Raw genomic sequence first — 12,986 nt, forward strand, 5'->3', positions numbered from 1 at the left:
ATTTCCAGGGTGAGTGTTGATAACCATCAATAATTGCCTCTGGGATCATAGGAGCAGGTCAACAGTAAATGAGATTCCAGCTGTATTCAAAGCCTTAGAGAGGATTTATCCATCCATTCAATAAATTGTTACTGAGGTATGCTTTGGGCCAAGCCCTGTTCTAGGCCCTATGGGTATGTGCTAAGTCACTTCAGTCGTGTCTGACTCTATGTGACCACATGGACTGTAGCCCACTAGGCTCCTCCATTCATGAGATCCTCCAGGCAAGAATGCTGGAGTGGTTTGCCATTTCCTTCTCCACCTAGGGGTATAGTTCAGTTCAGTTGCTTAGTTGTGTCTGGCTCTGAGACCCCATGGACTGCAGCACGCCAGGCCTCCCTGTCCATCACCAACTCCCGGAGCTTGCTCAAACTCATGTCCATCGAGTCAGTGATGCCATCCAACCATCTCATCCTCTGTTGTTCCCTTCTCCTCCTGCCTTCAACCTTTCCCAGTATCAGGGTCTTTTCAAATGAGTCAGCTCTTTGCATCAGGTGGCCAGAGTATTGGAGGTTCAGCTTCAGCATCAATCCTTCCAATGAATATTCAGGACTGATTTCCTTTAGGATGGACTGATTTGATCTCCTTGCAGTCCAAGGGACTCTCAAGAGTCTTCTCCAACATCACAGTTCAAAAGCATTAGTTCTTTGGCACTCAGCTTTCTTTATGGTCCAACTCTCACACCCATACATGACTACTGGGAAGACCATAGCTTTGACTAAACGGACTTTTGTTGGCAAAGTAATGTCTCTGCTTTTTAATAAGCTAAGTTGGTCATAGCTTTTCTTCCAAGGAGCAAGTGTCTTTTAATTTCATGGCTGCAGTCACCATTTGCAGTGAGTTTGGAGCCCAAGAAAATAAAGTCTCTCACTGTTTCCATTGTTTCCCCATCTATTTGCCATGAAGTGATGGGACCGGACGCCATGATCTTTGTTTTTTGAAGGAGTTTTAAGCCAACTTTTTCACTCTCCTCTTTCACTTTCATCAAAAGGCTCTTTAGTTCTCCACTTTCTGCCATAGGGTGGTGTCATCTGCATATCTTAGGTTATTGATATATCTCCCAGAAATCTTGATTCCAGCTTGTGGTTCATTTAGCCCGGGCATTTCACGTGATGTACTCTGCATATAAGTTAAATAAGCAGGGTGAAAATATACAGCCTTGATGTACTCCTTTCCCAATTTGGAACCAGTCTATTGTTCTATGTCCAGTTCTAACTGTTGTTTCTTCACTTGCATACAGATTTCTCAGGAGGCAGGTAAGGTGGTCTGGTATTCCCATCTCTTTAAGAATTTTCCACAGTTTGTTGTGATCCACATAGTCATAGGATTTGGTGTAGTCAATCAGCAGAAGTAGATGTTTTTCTGGAACTCTCTTGCTTTTTCAATGATCCAGTGGATGCTGGCATTTTGATCTCTTGAGCTACCAAGTCCTCCCATACTTTTCTTCCCAAGTCGTCTGGGGGGATCAGTCCAGGCCAGACTACTGGAGTGGGTAGCCTTTCCTTTCTCTAGGGGATCTTCCCAATCCAGGGATCAAACCCAGGTCTTCTGCATTGCAGGCAGATTCTTTACCAGCTGAGCCACAAAGGAAGCCCAAGAACACCAGAGTGGGTAGCCTATCCCTTCTCCAGCGGATCTTCTTGACCCAGGCATCGAACTGGGGTCTCCTGCATTGCAGGCCAATTCTTTACCAAGTGAGCTATGAGGGAAGCCCACCAAAGGGGTACAGCAGTGGCCAAAAAGACAAAAATCTTGGGACTTCCCTGGTGGTCCAGTGTTTAAGACTCCATGCTTCCATTGTAAGAGGATATGGGTTCCATCTCTGGTCTGGGAACTAAGATCCTTCATGCAGCTAAAAATTAAAACAAAAAAACCATGAATCCCCAGTAGAAGCACATCAGAAACCACATCCCCTCAGATGCCCTGGGGAGGAAGGTATGGGAGGACTTGGTAGCTCAAGGAAAAACAAGAAGAGATAATCTCTCGGTGTTAATTTTCTTATCTGCAGAGGAGAAATACTTACAGCTGCCTGGTTATTGTTATTGATGGGTTATTTCCTAGCTGGTGCTCCCTACAGCATAACACAAACAATGGCAGAGACTGACGAAAGATATATGACCAACTATGACCCAGAGTCATGGGGGGATATTGGAATTTTCTATGTTTAATTTCACTTTCTCTATTTTTCTACTATTACTACTACTGCTACTGCTAAGTCACTTCAGTCATGTCCAACTCTGTGCGACCCCATAGACGGCAGCCCACCAGGCTCCCCTGTCCCTGGGATTCTCCAGGCAAGAACACTGGACTGGGTTGCCATTTTCTTCTCCAATGCATGAAAGTGAAAAGTGAAGTCGCTCAGTCGTGCCCGACTCTTAGTGACCCCATGGACTGCAGCCCATCTGGCTCCTCCGTCCATGGGATTTTCCAGGCAAGACTACTGGAGTGAGGTGCCATTGCCCTCTCCGTCTCTATTTTTCTACTGCTTACCAATTGCCTTGATGAGCATGGATTACTTTTATATTGAAACAGATTATTTAATTTTTGGAAAAGACATCCCTGCTCTGGCCCTTTCCTCTCAAACAAACTCCTTTGTGATCTGGCCTCAGCAGCTGTCCTGCCTCATCTCTTCCTGTGTTCCTTTCTCTAGTCCTAGGTTGACTTCTACCCTCCTGGCCAGGCAGGGCTAAACCTCTAGCCCCAAATAGACCAGGCATGTCCACCTCCAGGCAGCTTTGCTCACATCACTCCCCCCGCCCTTTCAAAATCTCATTCAATCTTCAAAGGCCTGGCTGAGATGGTCTCTCCTTCATGATAGTATCTCTAGACCCCCTCTTTCTGACCCTACTCCCCACCAAGCCCAAATCTGGTTTCTCCACTCAGATGAGCTCCCTTCAAAGACATGAACTATTTCAGATCCACAACTCTATCCCTCAAAAAGCCCAGCATCTGAATTACACAGGATAATCTCCAAAATACAGTCGGCTAAATGAACCATTGCCCCCAAACAGATGCTTCTTCTAACTCAAGTACCAACAAATGTAAGACTTTTATCTTACATGATAATGTATTGTTATCATTATTACTATTCTTCTTCACCATTTTACTCATTCTCTAACCTTAGGCAACTTGTTCAGCCTCTCTGGAACTGTGGGATAGTAATAGGACCAACCTTGTAGAAGTGTTGTCTTACAGGATTACGTGAGTTAGTACATATAAAGGAGAAGGCAATGGCACCCCACTCCAGTACTCTTGCCTGGAAAATCCCATGGACGGAGGAGCCTGCTAGGCTCCAGTCCATGGGGTCGCACAGAGTCGGACACGACTGAAGCGACTTAGCAGTAGCAGCAGTACATATAAAGCACGTAGAAGAGGGGCAGTGATTCATATGTTCAGTTGTATCATTAATTCCTTGTAGGCCTTAAGCATCAAAGCTACCCTGTCCTCCTGCTCTTGACCGGAGCTCAAGGAGCCATGGCAGCCCTTCTCCCTGTTCTCAGCAAAGTTATCACACTAACTGTGAACGTCCTTTGGCCAGATATTATCCCAAACCCATCACTAAGTTGGCTCACTCGGTCCTCTGATGACCTCTTACGTGATAGCTTCTGTTACTGTTCCCATTGTCATGGAGGAGGAAACTGAGGCCAGGAAAGGGTATGAAACTTGGACAAGGTCACACGATTGGTAAGTGGCAGAGCCTGGCTGCAGACTCCAGGCTCTGAACCCGAGCTGCCACCTGATTTGCTAAGGAGATCTTCTGCATTCAGGCCAGTGCTGCTGCCTTTACTGTTTGTCTGTTCTAAGCCCCACTATATGTGAAGTCCAACTTTCCCAACATCTTCACAGAAGCAGAAAATAAGATGATCCATTTGGAACTGAAGATGGAAGTAGTTGTTCGTATGAGGATTTCTAGAGAGTTGCTTCCATAAGTTTTATATTAAAATTAATTTTAAGGACACCTGGGCTGTGTCCATGTCCCAGCTATCGTAAAAGGTGCTGCTGTGAACATTGGGGTTACATGTGTCTTCTTCTCAGGATATATGCCCAGGAGTGGGGTGGCTGGGTCAGATAATAGATTTAGCCCCATCCTAGTTTCTAAAGGAATCTCCATACTGTTCTCCATAATGGCTGTATCAGTTTACATTTCTGGCAGAAACTAACACAGCACTGTAAAAATTTTAATTAAAAAAGCAATAGAAAAAAAAGTTTAAAAAAGCACACCTGAATACTTTCTCCTTAGGAAAGAAATAGAAAAACTAATACAGATGACCCCCTACACCTGGTCACTCCTCCTATGCCTGAACTAACATCACCTCCCAACTTTTAAAAGTACATTTAGGTACACATGTGAATTACCCATAGAAAACATAATATATTTTGTGTGCATGTTTTTGCATAAATCATACTGCATTTTACATAGTTCTGCAACTTGGTTTTACCAATAGAAAATGTAAGATATGTATTTTGGGGTGAGATTTTTACATCAGTGGTACTACATCACTTACATCATTTTGCAGTTTTTTCTTCTCTCCTCGCTATGCCTTGAATTTCCATGTTGGCACATTTAGATCTTCCTCATTACTTTTCAGTGATGCTTACTCATAATTAAAGCACTTTCTCTTTTCTTTATTTTTCACTGTGATATAATTGATGTAGAACTTTGTATTAGTACAAAATACACAGCATAATGGGCCTTCCCAGGTGGCATTAGTGGTAAAGAACCCGACTGCCAGTGTAGGACACATGAGAGACATGGGTTTGATCCCTGGGTCAGAAAGATCCCCTGGAAGAGGGCATGGCAACCCACTCCAGTATTCTTGCCTGGAGAATCCCATGGACAGAGGAGCCTGGTGGTCTACAGGGTCGCAAAGGGTTGGACATGACTGAAGTGATTTAGCACGCATGCACGAATACAGCATAATAATTTGATGTATGCATATATTGCAAAGTGATTGCCACAGTAAGTTTAGTTAACAACCAGCACTACACAGAGTTACAGACTTTTCTTGTGATGAGGATTTTTAAGATTTATTTTCTTAGCAACTTCCAGGTATACAATACAGTTTTGTTAATTATAGTCACCATGCTGTACCTTACATTCCCAAGGACTTATTTATGTTATAACTGGTAGCTTTTACCTTTTGATCACTTTTGTCTGTTTCTATCACTGCCATATAGCCTTTTCAATGTGTGAAAATATTTTATATGTGCTACCTCATTCAGTTATCACATCAACGCTATAAAGTAGGTTGTTTTATTATTCCCATTTTACTGATGAGGCAACAGAGGCTCAGAGTGACTGAGTCACACATCTGTGGCTCCATAAATGACAAGCCTGAGACATCAACACTGACAGTGTGTTCCAGGATCCAATATTAACTAATACTTCTTAAGTGAGTGCTTTAACCTTCCCCCACCAATGGACATTTAGGATGTTTCTGGGTTTGCTGCCATGGGCAGTGCTATAATCAACATCCTTATATATGTGCTTCCACCAGCACATCAGAGTGTTTCTCAATGGAGAAATGAAAGTGACAGTCATGAGGTTTGTATAATTATTAGTTTTCGAAAGACACTGTTAACTTGTCCTCCAAACTGGCTGTACAAAGTTATGCTCACCCAACGCTAAAAATTTTTAAAGGCTCAGCCTGGGGCACATTCTGGGCACTGGAAGGAGATTGGGTTAAAATGAAAAGAAAACCACTTCTTAAGGATTCAGATTGGTAATTCCACAAGACATTAACGAACTGATTCCTTAAATATGTTGTGACTTGGAATGTCAGCTTTTATACAATGCAGTAGGCAGTACATGTTGGGGAGGGAGGGAGTGGGCAGAAGAATCTATAGCAAATAAGAGAAAGGAGAAGGAGAAAAAGACTCAGCTCCTGCCAAGAAATGCAGGTATTATTATTAGAATGAATGGAATGGAATGGAATAGAATAAAATACTACAAGCAACTCTGTGGAGTCTGGCTATTAGTAGTAGTAGCAATAGTAGTAGTAGTAGCAATAGTAGTAGCTAATTAATAGTAGTAGCAATAGTTCAAAAATGTAACTTTCGTTGGGTGCAGTCTATGTGTGCAGGTATTTATCTCATTGACATTCTTACAATAACCATGTAATCATTCCAGCTTTACAGGTGGAGGCTCAGAGTGGCAAAGTAACTTGTTCAGGGTCACAAAGCTAGTGACATGAGACCTGTGAACCTGGTGTGTCTCTCCGCTCTGCCACCCTGCCTCTCTAGCTTGCCTGCCCATAGAAGGCATGGTGAAGCCACCTGTCACAGGCACATGCAGCCTCTTCTGGGAACTTGGAGAGGTGACACCTGTGTCCATGGGCTTATTGTCTCACAGGCCATTGGCTTCTTCACCACCGATGTAAACTGCCTGTACGAGGGAGTGTACTATGGGCCCCTGGCCGTGCTCACCTTCTTACTGTTGATAAGCTGCAGCATCACCTCTTGCCTTGTTCTCGGACCCATAGCGCTCATTGCCATGCTGTGCTATCTTCTGTTTTTGCCACTGCAGGTAATGTCTTTGCCACCCATTTGATGTTGGACATTCCCCAGAACTCTTAGGGCTCTGGAATTGGGGGTGCTTCTGAGTGGGAAGGCTGACACTTGTTGACCGCTCATTCTATTGCAAGTGAGATTCAGAGTCCATTCCTACCTCAAATGGTTCTCTGGCCACCATGCTGGGGCCTCATAAATATTAATAAGAAGTGAACCTGATGGGTGAGGTCCACCTCGTGGGTGTCTGTGAGTGATTATCTGCTTCATGGACTTTCCTCAGTAGCTATCTTCTGTGGAAGATTTTGGTTCCTTCTCTTTTACCCGGACTGTGCTGGTATACTAGAGCTGACAGCATAGAACATTGGCACAATTTAATGGGGGAAGGGAAGCAAATTTGCTGCCAAAGATTCAGCTGAAAAAAAAAATAGGCAAAACAGGAAGTGACTCTTGGATTTGTGTGCTCTGAATTATTGAAATGGAGTGTTTTCCTTTGTCAGTTCAGGTAATCTAATCAAAAGGTGATTGTGGTCCCACTGCACAGCACAGGAAACCATATTCAATATCCTGTGACAAACCATAATGGAAAATTATTTATATATATATATATATATGTATGTATAACTGAGTCATTTTGCTGTACTGAGAAATTAATACAGCACTATAAATTAACTATACTTCAATAAAATTTTTTTAAAAGGTGGTGTAATTGGTAGAGGGTTTACGGTTCCCAGAGGCAGAGGAGTCATGTTTCTGTTTAGTTGGCCAAGTTCTGGCTTGGAACCCAGAAGAGAAAGCCCCCCAAAGATGTGTGAGGCAGGTGTCTTGAGGCATGATGGCCCAGAGAGGCTTCTAAACCTTCAGCGGGGACCAGGAACCGGGAGTGCAGGATTAGACCCAGGGATTCAGTCCACACGCAGAGCTGACTTTGGAAGTACTCTCAGTTGCCACACTAATGCCAGACTGCACTTTCCTGCCCTTATAAAAGATGCTCTTGCTGCATCCTCACTGCAGGCATTCCTGACCAGAAAGCTTGTGGAGTCACAGAAACATACATCAGAGGTCAGTGACCAGCGCATCCGCATGACCAGTGAAGTTCTCACAAGCATTAAGTTGATTAAAATGTACACCTGGGAGAAGCCATTTACAAAAGTCATTAAAGGTACAGAATATCTGGCTTTCTGCTCTGAGCCTGGGATGTCATGGTGGACTGAGCCTTTCACCTTCTGGGGATTCTTTCATCTTCTGGGGCTTGATCTATGCTCCTGGGAGAATGTTCTTGTGATTCATTTCTTCATTTTGAATTTTCCAGATCTCAGAAAAAAGGAAACAAAGCTCTTGGAGAAGTGTGGGTTTATCCAGAGCCTGACCACAGTCATCTTGTTCCTAGCCCCCTCCTTATCTGCAGTACTGCTGTTCCTCACTCACGTAGGCTTACGGTTGAAACTCACAATTTCAGTAGTAAGTGCTGGGGTACTTCATTTCCTCCCTCATATTGATAGGGAGTTTTCTCATGTGTCCTTTTCCAGTTCATGCCCCCTGAAAGATCTAGAGGTTTTGTAAATGAATAATACAAATGAATCTTGATTTTCCAGGCTGTTAGCGTCTTGAACTTTCTTCCATTTCAGTCCATATGTGGAGCTGATATCCCCTGCATAGCAGCTGTGGGGGCAGGAGCGGGGTGGGGAATGACTATCATCTGGGGGGCAGTGGAGGTGAAATGTGTAATTAAAACCCAGACAATGCTGAGGTTGAAAATCCTGAAGTGGAGAGCTCCTCTGATCTCAAGATAGGGCCCTGGAAATGCATTTTAAATGCAAAGGTCTGGCTTCTTCTGTCTTTTCTTTTGTGATCTGACCCTGGCCTTGGGGAGCAGCAGCTGCCTTTCAAGGTTAGGAAGTTGATTAATTGACAATAGAGGCTTTCCAGGTGCTCAGTGGTAAAGAATCCGTGGGTTTGACCCCTGGGTTGGGAGGATCCCCTGGAGAAGGAAATGGTAACCCACTCCAGTATTCTTGCCTGGAGAATCCCATAGACACAGGAACCTGGCGGGCTACAGTCCATGGGGTTGCAAAGAGTTGGACAAGACTTAGTGACTAAACAACAACAACAACAAAGCAGCTGTTAGAGAGGTTAGAATCCATCCAGAAAGCCCAGGAGCCTGCACCTGAAACGAGAGAGGTAGCATTTGACAGTCTGCAGCCAAGGGCTTGTTGCTGCTCCAGACGGCAGTCACCTCTGCTAGCCCGGCACACACCAAGGAACACCCCAGCGAGTCATTGGGTGGTAGGAAGACTGTGTAAGGAGAACGCTCAGTGGAACTTTAAGGTCACACTGCACTTACACCACACAAGTTTAGACTAAAGGTTAGACTAAAGCTCGGTTGGAGTGGAGGTTAATTTGGACCAAGAAGAGGGTAGAGACGGGGCATGAACTGCATGAATTGAATGGAAGGTTCCCAAGGTACCTCCAGGAGGTCATTCTCTGGGATCCTGAAAACCAAGGGTGGTTTGCTACAGTCAGGAAAGTTCTCCTGACAGGGTAAGGTGAGGCATGGATTAAGCCTGATGCTTAGGGAGATTTTTTCTTTTTTTTCTAAATTTTTATTGGATTGTAGCTCATTTATAATGTTATGTTAGCAAAGTGAATCAGATATATCAATTTTTTTTCAGATTTTTTTTCCTATATAGCTCATTACAGAATATTGAATAGAGTTCCCTGTGCTATATAGTCAATCCTTGTTAGTTATCCATTTTATATATAGTAGTCTGTACATATTAATCTCAATTTCCTAGTTTATCTCTTCCCCCCACGTTTCCCCTTTGAAAACCATAAGTTTAATTTTGAGATCAGTGAGTCTGTTTCTGTTTTGTGAATAAGTACATCTGTATCATTGTAAATTAGATTCCACATATAAATGATATCATATGCTCTTTGTCTTTCTGTCTCTGACTTAATTCTCTTAGTATGATAATCTCTAGATTCATCCATGTTGCTACTAATGGCCTTATTTCATTCTGTTTTATGGATGAGTCATATGCCATTGAATGTATGTACCACATCTTCTTTATTCATCTGTCATTGGACATTTAGGTTGCTTCGATGTCTTGGCTGTTGTGAATAGTGCTTCCACGAACATTGTGGTGTACATATCTTTTCAAATTATGGTTTTCTCTGAATATATGCCCAGGAGTAGAATTGCTGGGTAATATGGTACTTTTCAGTTCAGTCGCTCAGTCCTGTCCGACTCTTTGTGATCCCATGAATCACAGCACGCCAGGCATCCCTGTCCATCACCAACTCCTGGAGTTCACCAAAACTCACGTCTATCGAGTTGGTGATGTCATCCAGCCATCTCATCCTCTGTCGTCCCCTTCTCCCCCTGCCCCCAATCCCTCCCAGCATCAGAGTCTTTTCCAATGAGTCAACTCTTCACATGAGGTGGCCAAACTATTGGAGTTTCAGCTTTAGCATCAGTCCTTCTAAAGAATGCCCAGGACTGATCTGCTTTAGAATGGACTGGTTGGATCTCCTTGCAGTCCAAGGGACTCTCAAGAGTCTTCTCCAACACCACAGTTCAAAAGCATCAATTCTTCGGCGCTCAGCTTTCTTCATAGTCCAACTCTCACATCCATACATGACCACTGGAAAAACCATAGCCTTGACTAGACAGACCTTTGTGGACAAAGTAATGTCTCTGCTTTTGAATATGCTATCTAGGTTGGTCATAACTTTCCTTCCAAGGAGTAAGCATCTTTTAATTTCATGGCTGCAGTCACCATCTGCAGTGATTTTGGAGCCCAGAAAAAAAAGTCTGACACTGTTTCCACTGTTTCCCCATCTATTTCCCATGAAGTGATGGGACTGGATGCCATGATCTTTGTTTCCTGAATGTTGAGCTTTAAGCCAACTTTTTCACTCTCCACTTTCACTTTCATCAAGAGGCTTTTTAGTTCCTCTTCACTTGCTGCCATAAGAGTGGTGTCATCTGCATATCTGAGGTTATTGATATTTCTCCCAGTAATCTTGATTCCAGCTTGTGTTTCTTCCAGTCCAGCGTTTCTCATGATGTACTCTGCATATAAGTTAAATAAACAGGGTGACAATATATAGCCTTGATGAACTCCTTTTCCTATTTGGAACCAGTCTGTTGTTCCATGTCCAGTCCTAACTGTTGCTTCCTGACCTGCATACAGGTTTCTCAAGAGGCAGGTCAGGTGGTCTGGTATTCCCATCTCTTGAAGAATTTTCCACAGTTTATTGTGATGCACACAGTCAAAGGCTTTGGCATAGTCAATAAAGCAGAAATAGATGCTTTTCTGGAACTCTCTTGCTTTTTCCATGATCCAGTGGCTGCTGGCAATTTGATCTCTGGTTCCTCTGCCTTTTCTAAAACCAGCTTGAACATCTGTAAGTTCACGCTTCATGTATTACTGAAGCCTGGCTTGGAGAATTTTGAGCGTTACTTTACTATCGTGTGCTGCTGCTCCTGCTAAGTCACTTCAGTCGTGTCCGACTCTGTGTGACCCCATAGACGGCAGCCCACCAGACTCCCCTGTCCCTGGGATTCTCCAGGAAAGAACACTGGACTGGGTTGCCATGAGCGCAATTGTGCGGTAGTTTGAGCATTCTTTGGCATTGCCTTTCTTTGGGATTGGAATGAAAACTGACCTTTTCCAGTCCTGTGGTCACTGCTGAGTGTTCCAAATTTGCTGGCATATTGAGTGCAGCACTTTCACAGCATCATCTTTCAGGATTTGAAATAGCTCCACTGGAATTCCATCACCTCCATTAGCTTTGTTCGTAGTGATGCTTTCTAAGGCCCACTTGACTTCACATTCCAGGATGTCTGGCTCTAGGTGAGTGATCACACCATTGTGATTATCTGGGTCGTGAAGATCTTTTTTGTATAGTTCTTTTGTGTATTCTTGCCACCTTGTCTTAATATCTTCTGCTTCTGTTAGGTCCATACCATTTCTGTCCTTTATTCAGCCCATCTTTGCATGAAATGTTCCCTTGGTATCTCTAATTTTCTTGAAGAGATCTCCAGTCTTTCCTATTCTGTTGTTTTCCTCTATATTTTTCTTTGCATTGATCGGTGAGGAAGGCTTTCTTATCTCTCTTTGCTGTTCTTTGGAACTCTGCATTCAGATGCTTATACCTTTCCTTTTCTCCTTTGCTTTTTGCTTCTCTTCTTTTCACAGTTATTTGTAAGGCCTTCCCAGACAGCCATTTTGCTTTTTTGCATTTCTTTTCCATGGGGATGGTCTTGATCCCTGTCTCCTGTACGAATGTCACGAATTGTATAAATATATATATATATTTAAGGAACCTCCATATTGTTCTCCATAATGGTTGTACTAATTTACATTTCCACCAACAGTATAGGAGGATTCGCTTTTCTCTACACCCTCTCTAGCATTATTATTTATAGATTTTTTGATTTATTTATTTTTAATTGAAGGATAATTGCTTTACAGTATTACATTAGTTTCTACCAAACATCAACATGAATCAGCCATAGGTTTATCCATGTCCCTTCTCACTTGAACATCCCTCCAACATCCCTCCCAATCCCACCCCTCTAGGTTGTTACAGAGCCCCAGTTTGAGTTCCCTGAGCCATACAACAAATTCCCATTGGCTATCTATTTTGCACTTGGTAATGTATATTTCCATGTTACTCTCTCCATACCTCCCACCGTCTCCTTCTTCCCTCTGCATCTGTCCGTAAGTCTGTTCTCAATGTATCTCCACTGCTGCTGTGTAAATAGGTTCATCGGTACCATCTTTCTAGATTCCATATACATGCATTAGTATACAAAATTGCTTTTCTATTTCTGACTTACTTCACTCTGTGTACTAGGTTCTAGGTTCATTCACCTCATTAGGACTGACTCTCAAATGTGTTCTTTTTTATGGCTAAGTAACATTCCATTGTAAATATGTACCACAGCTTCTTTATCCATTCATCTGTTGATGGACATCTAGGTTGCTTCCATGTCCTAGCTATTATAAATAAAGCTGCAATGAACATTGGGGTACATACGTCTTTTTCAGTTTTGGTTTCCTCAGGGTATGTGCCTAGTAGTAGGATTGCTGGGTCATATGGTAGTTTTATTCTTAGTTTTTAAAAGGAATCTCCATGCTGTTCTCCATAGTGGCTGTATCAATTTTCATTCCAACCAACACTGCAAGAGGGTTCCCTCTTCTCCACACCCTGTCAAGCATTTATTGTTTGTAGATTTTTGATTATGGCCATTGTGACCAGCGGAGAAAGCGATGGCACCCCACTCCAGTACTCTTGCCTGGAAAATCCCATGGACGGAGGAGCCTGGTAGGCTTCGGTCCATGGGGTGGCGAAGAGTCGGACACAGCTGAGCGACTTCACTTTGACTTCTCATTTTCATGCATTGGAGAAGGAAATGGCAACCCACTCCA

General features: G+C 43.2%; 1 protein-coding gene across 1 annotated transcript in view; it reads left to right on the plus strand.

Moving 5' to 3' along the window:
* The window catches only part of ABCC11 (ATP binding cassette subfamily C member 11), a 77,522-nt gene that overhangs the window by 14,874 nt on the left and 49,662 nt on the right, over nt 1–12,986 (plus strand). Inside the window, exons 6-8 of the mRNA XM_027513688.1 lie at nt 6,392–6,565; nt 7,561–7,708; nt 7,859–8,007. Coding sequence (XP_027369489.1) covers nt 6,392–6,565; nt 7,561–7,708; nt 7,859–8,007 — 471 coding nt within the window. The remainder of the gene's footprint in view (nt 1–6,391; nt 6,566–7,560; nt 7,709–7,858; nt 8,008–12,986) is intronic.

Source organism: Bos indicus x Bos taurus, chromosome 18 (assembly GCF_003369695.1).
Source record: "Bos indicus x Bos taurus breed Angus x Brahman F1 hybrid chromosome 18, Bos_hybrid_MaternalHap_v2.0, whole genome shotgun sequence".
In the NCBI taxonomy this organism is placed as follows: domain Eukaryota; kingdom Metazoa; phylum Chordata; class Mammalia; order Artiodactyla; family Bovidae; genus Bos; species Bos indicus x Bos taurus.